This window comes from Sylvia atricapilla, chromosome 2, assembly GCF_009819655.1.
Source record: "Sylvia atricapilla isolate bSylAtr1 chromosome 2, bSylAtr1.pri, whole genome shotgun sequence".
Lineage (NCBI taxonomy): Eukaryota > Metazoa > Chordata > Aves > Passeriformes > Sylviidae > Sylvia > Sylvia atricapilla.
The window spans coordinates 63,868,825-63,890,139 of NC_089141.1; the positions used below are offsets into that span (position 1 = coordinate 63,868,825).

At 35.3% G+C, this 21,315-nt stretch overlaps 1 protein-coding gene across 5 annotated transcripts in view; it reads right to left on the reverse strand.

Moving 5' to 3' along the window:
• DACH1 (dachshund family transcription factor 1) overlaps window positions 1–21,315 on the reverse strand; it is a 355,298-nt gene that overhangs the window by 108,299 nt on the left and 225,684 nt on the right. For 4 of the 5 annotated variants that reach the window (XM_066313376.1, XM_066313378.1, XM_066313375.1 and 1 more), the window contains exon 4: window positions 9,433–9,605. In XM_066313376.1, coding sequence (XP_066169473.1) covers window positions 9,433–9,605 — 173 coding nt within the window. Of the gene's footprint in view, window positions 1–9,432; window positions 9,606–10,140; window positions 10,297–21,315 lie in introns of all 5 variants that reach the window. The other variant, XM_066313379.1, reaches the window with a different exon arrangement.

The window sequence follows — 21,315 nt, forward strand, 5'->3', positions numbered from 1 at the left end:
TAAGAGGAGAGAAAGTTAGGTGGTGTCTTCTAGGTTGTCATCGCCTCAGTTTTCACACAAATATTCTTTATTCTTTGCCATTCTTGTTCCTTAGTAACAAAATTTTTGACCATTTCTGACAAAGTTCTTCCAATAACTGAACCAGACTGGCATGCAGTCTTCACCTCCTGCATATTTCTCTCCTACATGTATTAAGTCTCAGGTTTTTACTATGTTCTAGCTTACTTTGCCATAACACCTCTTGGATTTAGTCATCCTTTCGTTTTAGTCACAGAATGAGCTCTAGACATGCAATTAAGTCTTGCTCTAGAGGTATGTAATATTTTTAACTACTGAGTTGTCTTGATCCTCTTCAGTATTGAACAAACTCCTTCAAGAATGTTTGTGCTTTAAGTCATTGAAGTGCAAAGGATAAAGTAATTTATTTTCAATGTCATATTTTTCATAGTTTAGGTAATTTAATGGAATTGTTTAGGTTGGAAGAGATCTAGTTTCAACCCACCTGCCACAGGCAGGGGAACTGTCCACTAGAGTAGGCTGCTCAGAGCCCCACTCAGCCTGGCCTTGAACACTGCCCAGGTATGGGGCATCCCCAGTGTCCCTGGACAGCCTAACTTCATCCTAGAGAACGCATAAATGACACAAACTGTTTTATACAGTCGTGATAATCAGCCGCAGCATCTTTTATTCAGGAGTGTGAGAGACTGGACTGGTTAATGACTCAAACAATGGCCCACTTGACCACCTAGGTGCAGATGGCACACACTCATCATTGAAGGCTACAGTTTAGTGATGAAAAGGATAATGAAGGAGGCCGGTAAGACACCAATCTTGTGAATTTGCTGGTGGGCTAATGACTTTTATCATGTCTATGCCCATTTTATAATGGCTCTGGCATGAAAACTCCCCTCTGTGAAAGTACTGAAACATTCACACAAGGCCTGAAGGTATTCATCTCTTCTGATGGGCCATAATTGACTCAACTGTGCTGACAGGAGAGGCAACTGTGGCATCTTGGGAGATGCCCTGGATCATAAGAGACTCCTGAACTGTCCTGTGATCCACAGCCTCATACCATTCAGTGTGAAACTTCCCAGCTCAGGAGAGGAACCTGGGCATTCCCACCTGAATCTGAGCATATGTAACAGTGGAACTCTGGTGTTTTATGGGCTTTTTCTATTCCTGTCAGATCAAGACAGCCACAATCACTTCAGTCAACAGATATTGAAACTGCAACAATCAAGTCTTGTTGTGAGGTCCATGGGTGGTGATATCTTTCTATTCTTTTCCATATTTTTAGATCTTATTTTTACACTTTTATAAATCATTTATAAAGCTTGCTTTTCATAAAGCATGCTTTTTATAAAGCTTTTTTTTCTGTATTACTATAAATAATAATAATCAAAATGGCTATGCACCTGCTTCCCATTGCAACCAAATTGTTCCAAAATAAACCCTACAGATCAGCGTGTATTTACAACACAGATCATTCAGTGTCGTTTCACTCTAATCTGCCCCAAGATTAACAAGAACCTGTGTAATCCTCACCTTTTGGGGTGGGTTGTAACAAGGAGTAGTTTATATTATTTCCAACCTTTGTGAGAAGATGCCTATCTTCCAAGCCTTTTTGGTGGTAGAATAATAAAAATCACTTTTAACAGTGATCAAAATACAGATTTTTTTCTTCAATTCCTTACTGACTTATTTTGAACTCATGTGAGATGTATTCCAGGAATAACCTTCTTGTAAAATGTCACATTTAATTTGACATCGCTTTAGCTGAATAAGTGTAAGAATCTAGTTGCTTGGGTATCCTTTGTAATTTCTGCAAACGGAATACTTAATTTTTACACTTTTTCATTCTGCTTAGTCAAAGACACTATGACATTCTAAATGAACAATTAGACTCAGTAATTGAAAAAGTAGCTGGACTAATAGTTATTTCCTAACTTCCTCAGTCACTTCTATATGTGTGTTACCAAACTGACTGAATGCTGTAAAAATTTATTTCTGTTTCCTTACCTGCATACTATTGCTGGCTTGCTAAAGATCTTGCTAACTTCACACTGATGTACATGACATCTTTCTCAACTTGTTCTTACAGATCCACTTCTAATCCCAATCAAAATTCAGGAGTTGGAATGTTTTGTATTGTCATTAACTGCACTATTATTTTAAGTCTTGGGCATCCTTCTTATGAAGAAAAGAATCCATGATATTTACATAAGATGTTTTATCTCTCTGTGAATACCTTGAAATATTTTTTTTTGTACCAATTGAAGTTAATTTGATTTCCATTATACTTTTTCCTTCTGCAATTTTTCATTGTACCTACTTTGCCGTTTCAATCACAAGAATATTGACAACTGAAAGCATAAAATGAAGAAAGAGATCAACTGACAATAAGACTGAACTGGCTTGATTTTTAGTGTCCTGTTCTCTACATGTAATTGTTGTAGCAGGAGTTAACTGACAGGTAGTCAAATAGGAGACTTCCAAGTAATCCTTTAACACTACTTCCACAACAAGAGATCAAATCCTTTGAAATCATGAGCAGTACATAAAGTACAGTGACCTAGTCAGGGCATCAGTGGATGTCAGTGGATTGGGCCATTACAGAAATTAAAAACAAGCAAGCAAACAAACAAAGTCAATCCCCATCAACAGAAGAAAGAGCTTGGTTTTACCTTCACAATGAATATTTGTTCTAACAAACAAAATATCGTTCTAAGGTATACAAAAAGCCCCATGCAACATGCAAATATACAGACATGCAAGAAACTCTGTTGAAATCAGTCACTCCTTATTGGCAAGCTGGATACATTTTCTAATTTTTTTAAGGTTTTTTTTTCTCCTCTTCTGAAAATGTAGCTTTACTTGAAAAGTAAGCTTAAGAAGCATCGCCAGGAACTCATCCCTCAAAAGTAAATCCAAACCACACATCCAGCCAAAAACCAAGAAATCATCTGACTAGATGTCACTTCCTCTACTACAAATGTCTGCATCACAACTAGTCACCCTAGGTTCATTTGTCACCCATACATTTATGTTTCCAAGGTACAACTCACCTCACTCTGAAGTAACTGTCTCAAATAGATCCAATGTATTGGGCCCTAGTCATCAGCAAAATGAATCTCACCTCTTGTACCTGGCCCCGTGGTCATTTTGCAGCAAGTTAATCTCACACGATATACACAGTTCCCTGTTACACATGTGAACATGCAAATTTCCAAACATAAAGTTTGTACTATTTTCTCTGTGTCGTGTAGATATCTAGTTTACATGCCACAAGTAAATTCATATAAGCATATAGCTTCTATTAGCTTCAAACTATGATAAAAGAAATAATAGGATCCCATATTATTAAAAAATAGACATGATTCCAAGTTACAGCCTACCATATTTAGTTAGCATCCTCTAAGGTCATTATATAAAAACTGTATTAAAAATGAAAACAAATATTAATCATATAGATAGAACTAATTAATGAAGTGGAACACAGTGTCCTCTAATATAAAGATGGTTAAGTCATAATAAAGAAGGTCAACTATACTTTGACCTAAGATCTACTCATTCTAAATGGGGAAAAAAAAAAAGTGTGAATATATACAAGTTATTCTAATGTGGAGATTTTCTCTGTTATGTTCAAGTACCTACAAATTATATGTCATATTCTCTGCAGCCAGGATAAAATAAAGTATTATTTGATTTACATTATACTTATATATACTTATACATTATATTTATAGGTATATTTCAATTTTCATGTTTGGTTACTTAACATGTAAAAACAGTTGTTTTAGGAGCTGATAGTCCTATTTTTATTCTAAAATGTTTATTGTAGACCAATCACATTTTATTATTTAAATACTTTAAATCAAATTTCTCCTTTCATAAAAAAGAAAGCTTGATTGTACTTAATGTATCAGATAAAGAGGAAATTAAAGTAGCTTCTCTCTTCTTGCACTTTTATATATTCAAGAAAAGCACTTTAAAGTAATCTTAAAATTTCTTTTTTGAATGCACAATGCACTCATGTCTCAAAAAATAATAAAAAAGGTTATCTGAAAAGGCAGGTGTTTTTCAGGTTAGGGATACAAAAAAGGTGTTTCTGCTAATTTGGAATGCAATCAATTTAGTTCTCATAAAACATGTACAGCATATCCAGCTTCACAGGCATGCTGCCACTGTCTGCATAATGCTTTTCTTGTAAGGCACGGAAGTGTCCACAGAAAACTTTTGCCTTTAACACAGGATTCAAGATTCAGATCAGTGGGGTGAACTTGCCCTTTTTCCTCTTAGACTCTGTTTCCTTACAGGTATGTTCTCTGGACTTGTGCACCACCAGTCTGACATTAGACATTAAAATGTACTCTGTTCAGCCATTTCTGTATGGCAGTGACGTATTTCTTCTCTTGGGCTATCATTTGGACATTTTGGGAAACAATCACAGAAACACATGAGTCTGAGTTGGAAGGGACCCAGAAGGACCATCAAGTCCAGGTCTTGAGTGAATGGCCCCTATGGGGATTGAACCCATGACCTGGGTGCTGTTAGCACCAGGCTCTGACCAACTGAACTCATCTATTATAGGCAAGAAACCAGATAGGAACATTAAATTACATCAACAGGAACACCACATATTGCCAATGAAAATTGAAAAAGTGAGTGAATGCTAAAATAAAATTTCATGTCAGAATAGTCCTACAAAGAGAGTTACTCTAAAAAATAAAATCTGTCAGCAGCTACCTCTGTTAAATAAGTCAACAGTAAATTTCTGCTATTGGATCACAGAAATATATCTATCTATATTTAGAAAGATTAGAAAAAAGTATAAAATAGTGTAACACAATCAGTGCTGTGATATATGTGAGGGAATGAGCAAAGTTTAGTCTGATGTATTTATTATGCAGTGGAAAACTATTTTGCTGCTGCTGTCTCCACTTTTTCAGCTGGAGGAATCGGTTTCTTCTGTTTTATTCTTAATTCTTTCTATAAGCATTAGTCACATATGGATAAATTGCAATTTTTGATTCTGGCATACTGCTCCTCTGTTCTAACTTTTACAATGTAATTTCAAGTTGCTATTAATATAAGGTATGTCCTTTATATTTTCATATATCTTTCTGCTGAGTGAAAAAAATTGATGTAGTGAAATTGCTAACAAGCTGAGCCTTTGAAACCATGGGCAGGTGATGAAAGCCATTTCATGTCTAAAGCATCCCCAGGTCACAGCTGTCACACTCACTGCAATTCATTGTTGTCACAATCTGCTGTCCCTGCTTGTTGTTGCTCTCCTCTTATTCATCCAACTCATATATCTAAACATTCCATTACAAAAAGACATCTAATGTTCCTCTCATGTTCGAAAGGGCACAGCACTCTTCTGAAATATAATTCTGAAGATTTTAGGGCTCAGAGTTCACTGCCAAATCTAAGCTGTTGCTTTGTAAGGCTTCCCTTGTAATTTTGTCTTTGTCTCATCTCCTGAATACAGCAGGATAAAATGTTTAGTTAGTACATGATCTCAGCTTTATTCCAGCTTCTTATCATGAAGAAATGAAATATTGCCCAGTAATAGAAAGGCATTTGAAGCTTTGTGAGTTTAAAGATAACAGCACTAGCTGTGAAGTCAGTGAATTGGAAGGAAAGGTCAACAAGTCATCTACTGTGGCACTGTTCACAAAGGCAATTCTTCTATCCAATGAACCTGGTTGCTCATAACCTGAAGACTCCGATTTTCTAAGACTTAATTTTGTTCTTTGTAACTTAATTAGATATGGTTACTACTGATTTACTTTTCAGAGTAGAAATTTCTAACAGGCTTTCTAACTTTCAAGCAGAGTTTACACTGGCAAACATGCTATACTCTAATTTCAAATCTATGCTGTCATTTCAGGTTACAACCACAAACTCTGAGATGAGTGATTCAAAAATTTTTCAATTCATGGAAACGCTGATACTAAGGAGAAAATATTTCAGTGAAATTAGGGTTAAAAAATGAGTCCATAATGAAAAATATATTCATTTTATATATTTATATTAAATAAATAATTTTATTTCACATAACCCATAATGAAAACAAAACCAAGATGTCTGAAAATAATAGCAGTGAAAAACTGGAAGCCATAATTCTAATAACAAACAGTTTCATGGAAGAGAGCAACTGCACTATTTACCCATTCCTGTAAAAACAAAGAAAAAGAAGGTTTGACCTTCTCACTTACATTTATTCTTGAAGATATTTATTTTGATTGTAGTATAAGTTATTATTCATAAACATTACATTGCCAGCAAAAGGTTCAAGAAGTATGCTGATTACAGTTTCCTGCTCAACTACTCAATGCATATAATTCAATGGACATTAAAGTCACAGCCTCTGACTATGCCCAGAGAAGAAGAACAGGTAAACTGGCAGTGACACTGTGTCCTTCCTCATGGGAAGAAAATCCCCTAACAATGACCTCATGCTTTTAAGTTTTAGGGGTTTATATTTCAATCCTGTTCAGTACTAAAAAATAGGAACATAATTACTTGGCTGTGCTTCCTCTATCCACATGACCACATCCATCTGCAATAGATAATCACAGAGGACATAAATCTAGACATTTGTTGTACCACAATGTGGCTGAAGGGATGAGTAGGAAACAGCAAGTTCCTTAGCCCTTACAGTACTGTTGAAATAACTATGTGCAGCAAGATCTTACATTTAGAAGTGGATTTAGAGTGACACTAAAACTTGTGTTTATGGATTCCCCTGTAGTAGAAATGAATTGTGAGTAATATGTCACAGGCCTTGACTGAAGAAGTCACAGCAGCACTTGGGTAATGTTATATTCTAGAAAAAGGACCAAACTCCCATAACTTATTAGTGCAAACTTCAAAAGAAATGTGTATTTCATCCTCATATGTGCACACTTTTCTAAAGAGAACTTAGGTTAATCTGGTGATTTTAAAACATTTCATTGAAATCCACATATTTTTATATTATGGTTATGTGCAAACCAGATGGGAACATGAAACCTGGTTTGTCAAATAACTTGCACAGGATGTTATGCCAGGAGTTATGCAAAAATTGGCAGCTACAATGAATATTTAATTAGCATGAATATGAGAGCTAAATTTTCAAAAATGACATTGATACATACTGTTGGTTATTAATACAAACAAATGCTTAAATAAGCAAGCTTTTTGGAAAGAAATTATGATCTTGCAGTTACAATGTGCTGATAGAATGTTTCAGAGAGCCTAAATTGCTAGGCACTTTCAAGGTCTTCACCTAGATCATAAAGAAACTATCTCTGCTAAAGAAAATAGATGAGTTACAAAAATGAACTTGTTAAGAAGTAAAGAACCCCCAGGATAAGGAAAATTTTCTAGTATGGGACTGCCCACCTTTATAATAATACACACAGTTATATGATGACAGTACGTCCCTTTCAGAGTCTGACAGTTTTTTAAATCCACTAGGTTAAGATCACATGAGAGAAAAGTACTTCACAGTTAAGTGTTTCCTGGTCCAGCAACATTCCCATAATGGGGTTAGATCTGTCAACAGAGCAGGACCCGCTTTCCACAAAAGGAAACCATTTTTACATGGCCTATGAGATATGTTGTACTCAAATGTACCTGACTGTGGTAACTGGAGACAAAGATAGAGGTCATACTGGAACATGCTCCCATAGACATATTTAAATGTAGGCCATGGTAACTTAGGCAGTTTTAATAGCTACAAGTAATTTGTATATCAGCTTTACAAGCTAGAAGTCAGCTTGGTAAAGCTCAAAAACAGAAGGTTACCAATGCTCATGAAGGTCAAATTTTATACTCTTACATATGAAATCAAACAGCTCATAGAAAATGAAAGGAGGGAAAATAGCATGAAGATACTGAAAACAAAGTTTTGTTGGCACAGTAATTCATATGCTCTATAGTAATAGTGGCCACTGTTCCAATTAAGAAAATAAATTTAGAACATTATAAAGCATCATGTGTGTTCCAGAGAACATTAGTATCATGTAACTCTAACTACGTAACAATCAAGTAAAAATAGAAAAATAAAGGCACAAAAAATCACCATGTAATCAGTTAGTTAGTGGCAGAGTGATTATATTGCCAAAATATGGGCAAGATGGGATCTAATCTTGTTGGCATACCACCTAAATAAACAATTCTTCTCAAACCAGTATCTTAACTTCTCATGTCAACAAAGGTGAGAAAGGGATGCTACTGAAGGCCTCCAAAGACGACCCTACATTTGGAAGTGTAGGTGACTAAATTAGGCCATCAGATCATATACTTCTAGGTCAATAAAAACACAGACTTGTTGACTTTTAACTGAACAGTTTTTTGTGGTTCTGTACTTGTTGGAGTAAAGAAGAAAGGGGCACCAGTATGTCGAATGTCTTAATAAAGTCAGAACCTCTTCACTCTTACTTAAATCATCATGAACTTCAAAACTTTTTTAAGTCCTGATTTGAAGGTCCAAGAGATTCTAAGTTGACCTAATTTTTGTTAAAGGAATTGCATGAATGGACAGATTTCCAACATAGCCCTGAAAAACCACATAAATTTGCTGTTGCATGTCTATTTCCAAGATACATTAGATAAAAGAACAAAAGTTTGTGTACTTCCTCTTTCTCATTTATTAGAACTAAAGAAGGATAAGAGGCAAAATGTCTATATCTGAATAAAGATCAAGTCATAATTATCAAATGGTAACATGGTCTTTTAAAATGAAATGCCTTTAAAATGAAAACAGATCACCTTCATCAAGATGAAGAAAAGACTCCAGGCCTCTGGTAAATGCCTCCATAACCAGATTAATTTAATTAAAGAAAAAAAAACAAAACATAAAACAGGTAAACAAGTTCAGATTTCAGATATGTTTGAGATATCCCTATAATACTACAGTTCTGGCCTGCAGGTTACTGAGACTGTTCTGTACTACTCCATTCTAATTTGTTCATGGATTTGGCAAATTTAGTTTCTACACAGGTAAAGTACCAAACCTTTCAGCCTTCTTCAGATAACTTAGAGCATTTCAGTTCAAATGCTTAGATGTTAAAGTTGGAGGAATAATCCCTTTTAATTTAAGTGTAATTTTTTGCATGGTATCTCAAGGAACATTAGATTACAGACTATGAAATATGAGAAATCACAAAGCTGTGTATGAAAATGCTTCAATTTGAATGTTGCTTTAATAATTAGTTAGAGAGATGGAGGGAAACTGAGAAGGTAACAGTGGCCACGGGTAGCCTATTGTGCTCTCCGAGTCACCACACTTAGTTTTCCTGTATTTACTGACTTTATGACTTGCCTTGGAATGTTTGACACCCATACACCTTCATGATATTTATAGTGGTTGGGAGTGGGCTACAATTTGGTGCCTTTTGGTTTGGTTTGGTTGAGTTTGGTTTGTTCTGTAGTTACCTTAATAACAGATGTCTCCACTCTGGATGGAGGGCTCTGCACTTGTGCTGCTGCTGCCATGTTGGCGATGGTGCTGAGGTGGTTCATCTGGCTCATTGCCATCGTGACAGAGGCTGGAGGTAGGCTCACGGGAATCAGTGGGTGGGGCATCATCATAAAAGGAAGTTCCAACCCTGTTGGGGGGAAAAACAGGGAAATAGGTTTATGCGTCTTTTCTTAAGCACCATCATCTTTTTCTCCTGATGGACAATATTCAAGTGACAGGTGGCAAGATGGTTCACATTGCAGGAAAAACAGCTCTATGTCAGTTCTCTTCTGGCAGATGCAGGGGTGAATCACTAGCACCCATGGAGGATTTCTAGCCACAAGGAGAGGCTACTGGACCTCTCAGTTTGTTCATATCTATGTAATGTATGATATCATTGCTAAGCAACGGCTATTATAGTTTTTGTTATCTGCTGTAAGGTGCCTTAGCACTGCATCATTATGCCACTGCTGCACAGGTTAGCAGTTATTTCAAGTACCAATCTTATTGCACACATATTTGTTCTTTCCTGTCTCCACCTCCCCTGCTTAGTACTTTAAAGGAAGTATTCCAGTATTCTGCACATCCTTGATTTTCCATTGCCTAATTATATGAACACAAATAAAAAAGAGACAGGAACTAGAAAACTGCTGATGTTAGTCCTGAAAGATGTCAACCCGTACCATTTGGCAGGAGGTGGTTCTGTTGAAGAGGGTTGAGAGGATGGCTAACTGGAACATTATGCTGTCCAGGCAAGTTGGGGTGGTTAACAGAGGCATGTGATCCTTGGGTGGGGGGAGATTGAAGTTTTTCCTTATCCCAAGAACCATCACTGCTGCCTGTGGGGAATGAATATAAATTATTTGGAAGAATGAAGACTCCAAATTTTCAATTTCTGATTTGGAAGCAAGGTCAGCATTGTAACCTTTTTTTGCAAGTGGCAATTTAGTTTTAATTTTCATTTTTTAATATGTGGTTTGGGTGAAGAACTTTAGGGTTGTGGTTTTTTTCTACCCTCTGAAAAACGTATGTAACAACAACTTTTTAAAGTTAAGAGGCAGCACACAAACTTAAAGTATTAGAGTTGAACTCATTCATATGAAGTCTGTGTTTTGTGTATATTTATATACACTTTCCTCATACTTAGAAAATGAAACTAAATACAGCAGTTTTTAATATGTGAGAGAATATGTCCTGTTATGCCAATTAAAATTTAAACTACAGTTATATTGTGTCATGTATTTGTGAATAAATAAATACTCTTTGTAGTAATTAAAAATTAATTTATTGAGGGCAACAACATGCACGCATATATGCTTGGCTGATGATTTTATTTTGTATATTCAATTTTTATTTCATATTATTAATAAAAATGTAAGGGATTACATTGATTCTTACAGCCTTCTGGTAGTGGAACAGACTAACAGCAAAGAAGAATGGGGACAAACAAGTACTGAGATGAGATATAATTAATTTATTTGAGAAACACTCTTTTTCACTATTGCAGACTTCCTCATAAAAAATAACCATAGAATTAAATAAGATACAATTAAAGGACAATAATAACCAATATCTCATTATTAATTTGTATATTTATATGCAATGAAAAGGTTAAGATCTTCCAACCTGACAAACTGTATTATTCCTGGCATGTACTTACATATAATGCTGAGATTCAGTGTATGTATGTTTATGCATACACAGTAATCTATACACTCACTGTAAGAGTTTATTTACCATACACAATCAATAAACAATGTTTGAATATATTAATAAATATGGATATATGCATGCATTCTCAGCAGTATTAATATACCCATCAGCAATATATGATTGCTTCCTTTTTCATGTAGAGCACAATTTCAACCTCCTGACTTTGAAAACGTCTACTATTTTCATGGGAGAGTCTCTTGATAGGGACTTTCAGATGACATAAGTCAAGATGTATTTGATCTGTGCTCAGTTTCTATTTAGCATTATGGATTATAGCAAAGTGCATATTTCTGAATATTTTTCCACATCCATCCTGCTCTTTAATGAACAACAGAGCCTGAAAAACAACAGGAACACCACCACCTTTTTCTTACTTTAGTAGAAAGGGAATAAGCCTATTAGTCTTGACATATTTTAACATCATTTTCATTGGATGACAAAAGCACAGAAGTTGGTAGAATTCCAATTTAATTTCTCTAGATCTATTAAAAACCTGATTGTAAAAGCTGTACAACATAGTTTATAATGAAAAATACTCCATTATTGCCATGATTTTCTTTCCCTAGTTACTTCAGGAAGACAGTTAAGGCTTAATATAAATTCTAACTCATTAGCTCAATACTGTCTCAATCCCAGTGTAAATTGTTCAGAAGTAGGTAATGAAAATTCAGTCCAAAGTCTCCCGCAATCAAACAAAGTAATTTTATGAAACAATGAAAAGAATTAATTATATGAGATACTTTTATTATTTTACAAGGAATTTTTGTAACCTTTATGCAGTAAATATACTTGAGCTGGAAAATACATGATTCGAATCTCATGACTCTGACAAGTGAACATGTTTTCTTGTATTTTGAGAACTAAGACACTCTCAAAAAGCATGAACGTACATTTAAATACCTAGTAAGGCAGATAAATCTTATCTGGAAAAATATTTTTCCTTCAAATTTTATATTGTCTAATTTCCTGCTTTTGACCATTGTGATTTCACTCCCTAATATACAGGCCTACCTGACCCTCCCTGTTTTGCTTATGCCTTCTGAAGAGTTTATAGCAATCTATTGCAGCAATACAGTGGTGGACGTCATCCCACCCTGTCTTCATGCTGGCAACTCTTCACAGTTTTCCTGCTGCACAATGGCTTCCAGCTCTTCCTGTTTGGTGGCCATGGTGTATGTGTTGCCCTAGATGTATTTCAGTAGGCTTATTGATCCCACCACTTTTTGGGGGAGACAAGTGATTCCTACATGACTATTCTTAGGTACTTCTGCAATTTCTAATACATCAATAACTACTTTGCAGTATTCGCCACACATGGCTCTCCATCCTCTACCTCCAGTGAGATAGCAGAGCAAAGGACCTTGCTAAAACACTGTCCTTCAAACACTGGTGTGCCTCTTCCAGACATCTCTAATAAGCATGATTTTATACCTCTCCCTCTTTAAATCTAGGTTAAAGCTCTTTCAATGAGCCCTACTAACTCCTGTTTCCCCTTTGAGCCAGGTGTAGCATCTCATATATATATGAAGAATAAAAATAATACATATATATATAAATATATTAGCAAATATATGAATAATTGTTAGCATTATAAGGAAGATGTTTACATTCATAGGGCTGCTGAATTCCTAGTAATGAGATATTTTCCCTATTTTTTTGTCAGCAAGATCTTCTACATTGCAGTTAATTTCATGTTACATGCTGATGTTTGATATAGAGAAGGAGTCAACTCTTCTGTGACCCTTCCTAACCTGGTCACAGAATTTTGCAAGGTCGGTCATAGTTTGCCAATTATGGGTCTGCTTATGTGGCTCAGAAATTAGAGCTTTTCTAAATCAGTACTCTTTTCTGCCCTAAAATTACAGTGTCCGCTGTTTTAGCAAGATATTGAACCCAATAATAACTTGGAAGAGAGAAGACAAGTTTCAGAAAACCTAAGTATCAAGGCTAGCATTTAGTGACAGTGTCCTTAATACTTGTAGTCTAGAATCATCTGTTAAGATTTGCTTATATGGAAAATGATTTATAGACAGAACCCAATCCATAACATTAGAAACCACTTTCAAACTTCCGACTGTTGAGCTCCTGAACACTTTAAGTGAACAGACACAGATACAAATAGTCTTGGCCATTCACCATGTTTTTCTTATGCTAGTTAAACAGAACACTTTTCCTCTTAAAGGAAACAGTTATTTTCATGAATGTCAAAGCAAAATAAGTGTTACTGCCTAGATCCTAATCACTGTGTGTACAATGAAGTGCAAGCTACCAGTTCTGTCACTTTTTACATTTGATTTTGATTTAATGCATACAGTGGTTTCAAAGAGTATTAAAAATCTGTTGCCTTCTTCCTCTTCACTTGTTGCCCTGCTGGAGGCTTATGTTTTTCCAGTTTCCATCAGTGGTTGTCAAGTCTTTGTAATAGGATTAAAAGCTTGGACACCTGATATCCCTGGGTGCTGCAGTTCACCCTCATAAAAGCTGTTTGCTTTAAATTGAGAGAAAATCAGTTTTTAGTGGCATAATTAATTAAATTATGCAAAGTGTTCCAGATTCAGCATAACACTTTCTGAAGCAGCAATTGGAAGCTCTACATTGCATTCAAACAGCATTTCAATTGATGCTGCACTAGGCTGACCATAGAGTACCATTTTCAAGGCTTTCAAGCACAAGGGATCCAATTTTGAAATGCAAATGCTTAATGTTGAGTGCTCAAACCCCATACATATGTACTTGAATAGGCAATTTGGTAGCCAACTATGTATTTCATATGTGATAGTGCTAATACAGGCACTCAAAAAATTGAAATGAAGTTCCAAATGTGCAAGTACACATGCTTAAAAACCGGGCTCAGATGATCTCACATTTTCTCATGGTGAACAACTCAACGGAACAAGAATGGCACTACTTTTACACAATTTAAAAGGTATAGTACAGAATCCATTGCTTTCCTCATCAGCAATATTTCAGCACATATTTTCCATAATGTGAGTTACCTTCTCCCATAATCAGCAGTTACACAACAAACCATTATTTGTATACTGAAGTGGGTCTGTAAAAGCCTGATGCCTGGATTGTTTGTACTCATTAGTAGCACAATTAGGTAGCTAAGGATGGTAATAATAAATTGAAACAAATCTGGACTAGGAGGTAATGCAGCCAAGAAAAAGAAAATGAAGCAGAAAACTAGTGTACAATGTCAGCCCTCCAAATAAACACTGATCTAAATATACCACGTTTGCTTTTATAATTATTACTCTTATTTGCAGACTCCTTTTCCTTTTTTCATTCTGACCCCATCAGGATGCAGTTTGCTTAAATTTCTGTTTCCACAATGCGAGCTGAACACTTTAGTTCCTGCGACAGTCAACAGGGATCCAGCCAAAACAGGGATCCAGCTCTGGAGAGCTGCTGAGCTTACTCTGCAAGAGACAAGGCCTATCTTTGGTCAGCTGAATCTGCATCTGCTGCTTCCAAAAATTGCAGTGACTCTTCTCCCAGAGTCAGTTCAATCACCTAAGCACACAAGTCCTAAAATGACTGAAAAGATTTGAATCATACAGGGTTGGTGAGTACCACACAGCACCTGCAGGAAATGCCAAGGCTGTCTGGAGGTGTAGATCAGACAGGATACTCGAGGGTATCGAAGGCAGTAGCATGTATCTATGCCTAGACAACTAAGTCAAACTTTTTTTTTATTATAGGTGGTTTTTAGAAATTAAAATTAGGCTATCTGCCAGGCCCTTAGGTCTTCCCCTTCCTTTCATGTGGAAAACTTGATATTTTATGGAATTCCAAAGAACAATTCAAGGATGTCTTTAGGCAAGTGAATCCTAGCACTGGCTCAGAGATAGTTTCAGATACCATTATCTACACAAGCAATACCCCATAGCAAAAACACAAAAGGTCTGATTTCCCACTAACAACTCAAGTCACTTTTTTTTGTGTGTGTGCGGGTGTGCTACTGATCTCCTTTTAGTCCCCTAATCTTTCTGTTATCTTCTGTGTTTGCTGAAACAATTTGTATCTCAGCAACAATTACCAAACAAAGCATCAGTATCAGCTGTGTTGGCTCATTTTTCTGAAGTGGACTATTCACAATCTAGGCTATTTATGTCCACTGGAAAATATGCATAATCAGCATAGCAAAAATTGGTAATCTTAGCCTCCTGACAGTGAGGAAACCATTTAGTAAACTGCCCAAATCAAATACTGCTGTTTTAGTCTTTGAATTGTTATAAATTTGTGATTTGATTTCTATATAATTCAGTTTCCTAAAATCAGATGTACAATTTATCTGCAATATATGAGTGTTGTGAGACTATATAAAGGATATCTGTCTACAGATAAAAGCGCTTTTATAAGGTCTCTATGTTACTGTTACATCATTAAAGGGGAAAAAAAAACACCTTTGCCTTTTGTAAACAGTATCTGTCTAATATTTTTGACACTTGGATTGCTACCTCTTTTGGGATCACAAAGTGAACAAGAGAGAAAGTATTACAACATAGAAAAGTAAGTTTTCCACATCTTCTTTGTAACCCTTTGTATTTGGCTTTATATAAGAATTTTTCTTTTCTTTTTTATCCCCTCACAAAGTTTTGCATTGTTTTGGGGGGTTTTGGTTATAAAATCATGTTGATGCTCTTAAATAGGCCATAAGCAATGTGGGCTCTTAATTAAAAGTGTTCATAATTTTCCCTAAAATAATAGGCTGATGAGTCTGGTATTTGTAGTTCTGCTATTATCATGACAGATTATATATTTGTGCAGTAGCAAATTAAAAAGAAAACACACACACAAACATGTACCCTTTGAGGACCATTTTGCTACAGAAATATATGAAGGAGAAGACAAAAGAACCTTTGAAGTAACATATTGTTTATTCTTTGCTGACAAAAGTAGAAATCTGAAAAACAGTTAGTAGCGTAAGTCATGCAGACTGCTTCATTCACTGTTTTAATTTTATTGCATACTTGTTTTGTGGCAATGGCAAAAAAATATAGCTGTACTTTGCACCACAGGCCAAATTTGTACCCACTTTGCTTTTCCCATATTTATGTTCTGATAATAAAAACTGTAGTAGAAACTGTTAATTCCAGGAAATAAGATTGAATTCTAAATGCTGAATACCAGAGTATAGGCTTAATCATTAATCAGGAAATACTGAATTTATATAAGTTAATAAGTGAAAGAATTTTTTTACAGTTACAATGAATCTCATAGAATATAGATATTTTATACTAATCCTTCATTATTTCACCAAAAAAGATTAACACAGGAAAAGCTTTTTAAAATTCAATTTAATGAATAATGAAACTGTCCAAGACAACTGAAAGCTCAGCAACTCAGTTACAGGCTGTGTGACATTTACCTAAAATAGATTTTCCATTTGTCTCCTTTTACTAATACCTAACTTGTGCTAATTTCATAGATAAAAACCAGTTTATTTTTATGGTTATATGATCTTAAAAGATAACAATGCAATTTTAGATATGCAAAAATAAATTTGTGACATCAAGAAACAAAAAATCAAGTGTGTTGTATGCACAATGTTCAGTAAAAAAAACCAACTGGATCCTATTTTCCTGTCAGGTACACCTGGTTAAATAGGTTAACTTCAGACCAGAAAGCTAATCCCTTGAGGAAGAGTTTTAAAAATACAAAGACTAATGAACCATCAGAAGGCAACTAAAAACCACCAAAAACTACATTTTCCTTATCGCTTAACACCAATGAATATCACAAAGTATTTTGCAAACATCTCGATTACAGTGGCATGCACTTTTGTACAAAAATTGCCCGTTCAATAGATAATTAATATTTGACCATATGTAGTCATTTCATGTCATGCGGATACGAATATTATCTGTATGCTTAAGAAACAAGTAAGAGTGAATATGCCTGGCTGAGTAGTCTATAAGAACTTGTTTAGAATATTTTCTGAAAAACATGGGTTTAAGTTTGTTTGGTGTAAAATCCTGTTTTCAGTTTATAAAGAAAGAAAGAAGTGATCCTCATTTAATATGTTTCTCTGTAAAATCATTATAACAGTATAATAGGCTTCCTTTTCAGTATAGTGGAAACTAAAACAGACCAGTCCAGGCACTTGTCCAAGGTGAAAGACAAAAGTTTGAGCTTCTGAGTGATTCATGCCTACGAGTAAGTGCCTAAGCTTTCCTGAAAATATGGATTTGGATGGGATTTTATGATTTATATCTACACTGGCCTGATACAGACAATTCCTCAGTTGGTGTGGATCCTGATTTTTGATGCATATTACCTCTCATCTGAGTTTTATAGCCTCTAATTCTATTCTAGCAGTGCTGAGAAGCAAGAAAAATAAACCCAAATAATATTCTATGTATATTATTCACTAACTTGTATTCCTCCTTCTCTTTCTCTTAAAAAAAAAAACCCCCCAAAAAAAAAAAAAAAAAAAAAAAACCCAAAAAAAAAAAAAAAAAACCCAAAAAAAAAAACCACTCTCAGAAGTTTTGAAAAACAATAAACTAATTACTGCCCCTTTAACTCAAGAAAAAAAGTCAAATTTTCAGGACATCTAAGCACAGCTGACAGTTCTGTATAAACTACAAACTGAAGGAAAACAAAGGAAAATTAGAAAATCCTCAGTAAATACACTGAAAAAATGCATAAAGTGAGAGTGCTAAGCTTCATAACTTCTTCTAGTAGATAGACATAATTGTTAGCTAGTCCACAATTTACCCCACCTGTTTCAGCTGTGTTACAGTATGAAAAAATAAGAGAAGCAAGATACATTTGGCTTGAAAATACAGAAATTAAAAGTGAGAATGCCTCTGTAAAATCATGTTCAATCTAATCCAAAGAAGATGCAAAGCAGAGAGATTGACATATTACAGGGAATCAAGTTTATTGATGATTTTTTTTTTAATTGCAGAACTAATGAGAAATATTTCGATTTCCAGCACAAATGCCACACAAACCCTTAACAGTATATTGGCTCTAAAAGACTGTACACAGAATGCCTTCCTGAACATCACTTTTCATATTTTTACTCACTGAAATTTTAGTCGTTTACTGGGGAAGAAAGGCTAAATTATCAAAACTCAGTCCTTATTGATCAACAGATTAATATCCAGTCTTAAGCAAAGTTGATCAGAAGGTCTCATAGCAATTGCATCCCTATGCTCTCTGGGAAAACCACAAGTTTGCCGCATGAAACCCCACCAGCTGCAGCAAGTTTCAGGCAGTCTCCAGAGCACGTGGCTATGTGTCCCTTTCAGGGAAAATGAGACTTATGTTTGCCCAGATACTGGCTTGATGAGCAGCATGGAGCTGGACACAGAGGTTTCTGAATTGACGCTGTGTATCTTCCATACTAGAAAACTGCTGTGCAAAAGTCAGAAGGCTGCACAAAGCTCTGAGACTCACAGAGCCATTCACCTCCTCTTTGGGAAGCAGGTGCTAACTCAAAGCTTTGAGAGGAATTGTCATACTTTTGAGTTGCCTGTACAGCTTTGATTTAGCTCTCTCATGATCATTCCGATATAGTCTCTAAGTTTTAGGTCTTATATATTCCTTATGTAAATTTGCAGCAGGTCAGGTCTCACAGAAATCCAGTGGTGATGATGACGACAACTACTATTATTATTACTATTACAATTGTTAATACAATTTTAAAAATATCTTTTTTTAGCTTTTAGGTGCACAACTTCACTACTTCAGTGTTATTTGAATATACATGTATGCACCTGTGTGTATACCTCTACCTTTATGTCACATACACACGCACAAATGAAATGTGTAAATACATAAATGATACAACAAATTGTGAATTAGAGTTTTACTAGAAAATATCGTGTTTTCACACTTAGATTTGTAAATGGAGCATATTTGCCTACCAGCTCAAAATCTAGTATGTTCAGCCTAGCAAACAAAATGATAATGTGCTTCTTTCGATCAAGAGTAACACGAATGTTATCTTGTGTTCAGAACAGAATGAGAATCATTATTACATCCCAGCTGTTATTCAGCACTTCAATATGCTACAGTAACTTCATCATATACTTAAGCCTTTAGGGTTTTTTCCATAGTTCCATGTCCCAAGACAGATGATGGTACATGCCATTACTTAAAGGAGGAAATCTTACCTAAGAGTTTATGGATTCTGAGTCTTCTTTCAGGACTGCTGAAACTGTTTCTGCACATGATTTATTGCTTTCTCAGGATGACAGTGAAAACAGTTACAACTAGTATTACTAGTAGCAACAGTAGAAGTAATAATATGTGACAGTTAGAGCAGGTGGACACTCCTGGCTCCAAAGGGCTTATAGTGTGAAAATACTGCAAGAAACAAGTATATATACACAGACTACATGCTACAAGGAATTTCCCTCAGCAAGAAAGTTCTACATATAATTGTGTATTTATTTTAATTGCGTCTCACAATTGGTGGTGTTTATGCAAAAGGGATAATTTTCTCTGTGAGATTTAGTCTACCACCGTTCTCTCTTTATATACTGATACTCTACTCTACTCAGAACTGCTGCTGGTTTTTTCTGACTGGAGCCTTACAAAAATGATCAAAGGTAAAATCTTCACACAAAGGCAACTAAAAGTATGAAATTGGATTAAAAGGATAGGAATGTGAATGTGATACATCTTAAACAGCTAATTTCTCAAATATTTCCTTAGATTTCTGTGACTGGGAGAGGGAGGAGGGTGTTTCTAATTTATTTTGGTATTTTTGTTTCCTTTTTAAAATGAAAAGAAACAACTATCATAAAGTTATTTAACTAAAAATATTTATTTACTTCAAAAGATGTCTGGATCACTGTTACCTATAACCGTCTCTAGTGGCAAAAATTTTCACCTAACGTGGAAGAGACAAAAAAGTCAAGCCAGTGTTTGACAAAAAAGCCTATTGTCATTAAATGATAGCATGTTATGATAATTTATTCTATATTGGCTTAACAGTTGCATCTTTTTTCCCCCCTATAATAGTTCTAGGACAAAGAAGTTCACCTAAGCTATTATACCAAGATTTAGTACTCTGAACTTTACAAAGCCCACATGAATCTTATTCATTGTAGTCATTCCTGTATCTTATATCAAACTGATTTGTGAAGAATACACACCTTTTAAGTGTACCTGAAACAATATCTTTAGCTGTGTCTTAGACAAAATTCTTAGTCAGGTATTTACAGCCAGATCTCATTTAGTAAAACCCAGAATGTTGCATTCTTTCAATGGTAAGAAAAAGACATAAACACGAATCTTACTATGTTTCCTAGCTCCATCAACCTTTCTTCATGATCAGTAATTCATCTGATCAGAGATGAGGAGAGTTACATAACAGGAGAGACAATAGGTAGCCAAAAAGTACTTTTTCTTCATCCTGCCTTGACTCAGTTAGTGACAGTGCTCCCCGCGTCAGAACTGTGGGTACAGTTTGGAGAAATACAACCTCTGTTCCCAAGTCTCGTGCTTTCTGCTAAGTTTGACCAGTGTATAACTGATGGCTATCATGTAATAACAAGGTGGTCTGATGCCTTCTCAGCAACCTGTGTTCAGTCCTCTGCACACCCAATGGATAAAGATGTTTCTGCGTGTTTTGTGCCACAGACTTAAAGCCTACAAACAAGACGATACATTAGCAATTCACATAGATCAACCCAGTACAGAATGATAGAATCGATTTGGGTTGAAATGGACCTTAAAGATCAGGTAGTTTCACACCCATGCCATGGTTTGGGGGGTTGTATCAGCTATTTATAAGTTATCACTCATCCTAAATTTCTTAAAACAAATGCACCTCAGCTGGAGATCTGGATTACACGACAGCGGCCAAGAACCTGAAAGTTGCTTGAAATTTTTCTACTACTGGATCTAGCAATGTGTTTTATGATGCTTAAAACAACCAACCAACCAAATAAAACATGTTACTTTTGGTTAGAAAGTGTTTAGGCTTAGACCTTGAACTAAAATGTTGGACAAAGACCAGAAGATTTTCTGATGCTTCAGGAAAAATTATGCACATTTTTTTTTCCAATTCAAAAAAGGTTTTTAGTCTGATTAAAGATTTTTGTTTCTTTAAAATGCAAGTGAACATTTTTTCAGAAGCCTTGTCTTTCCAAACAATCTCTGTAGTGTGCAGTCAATAT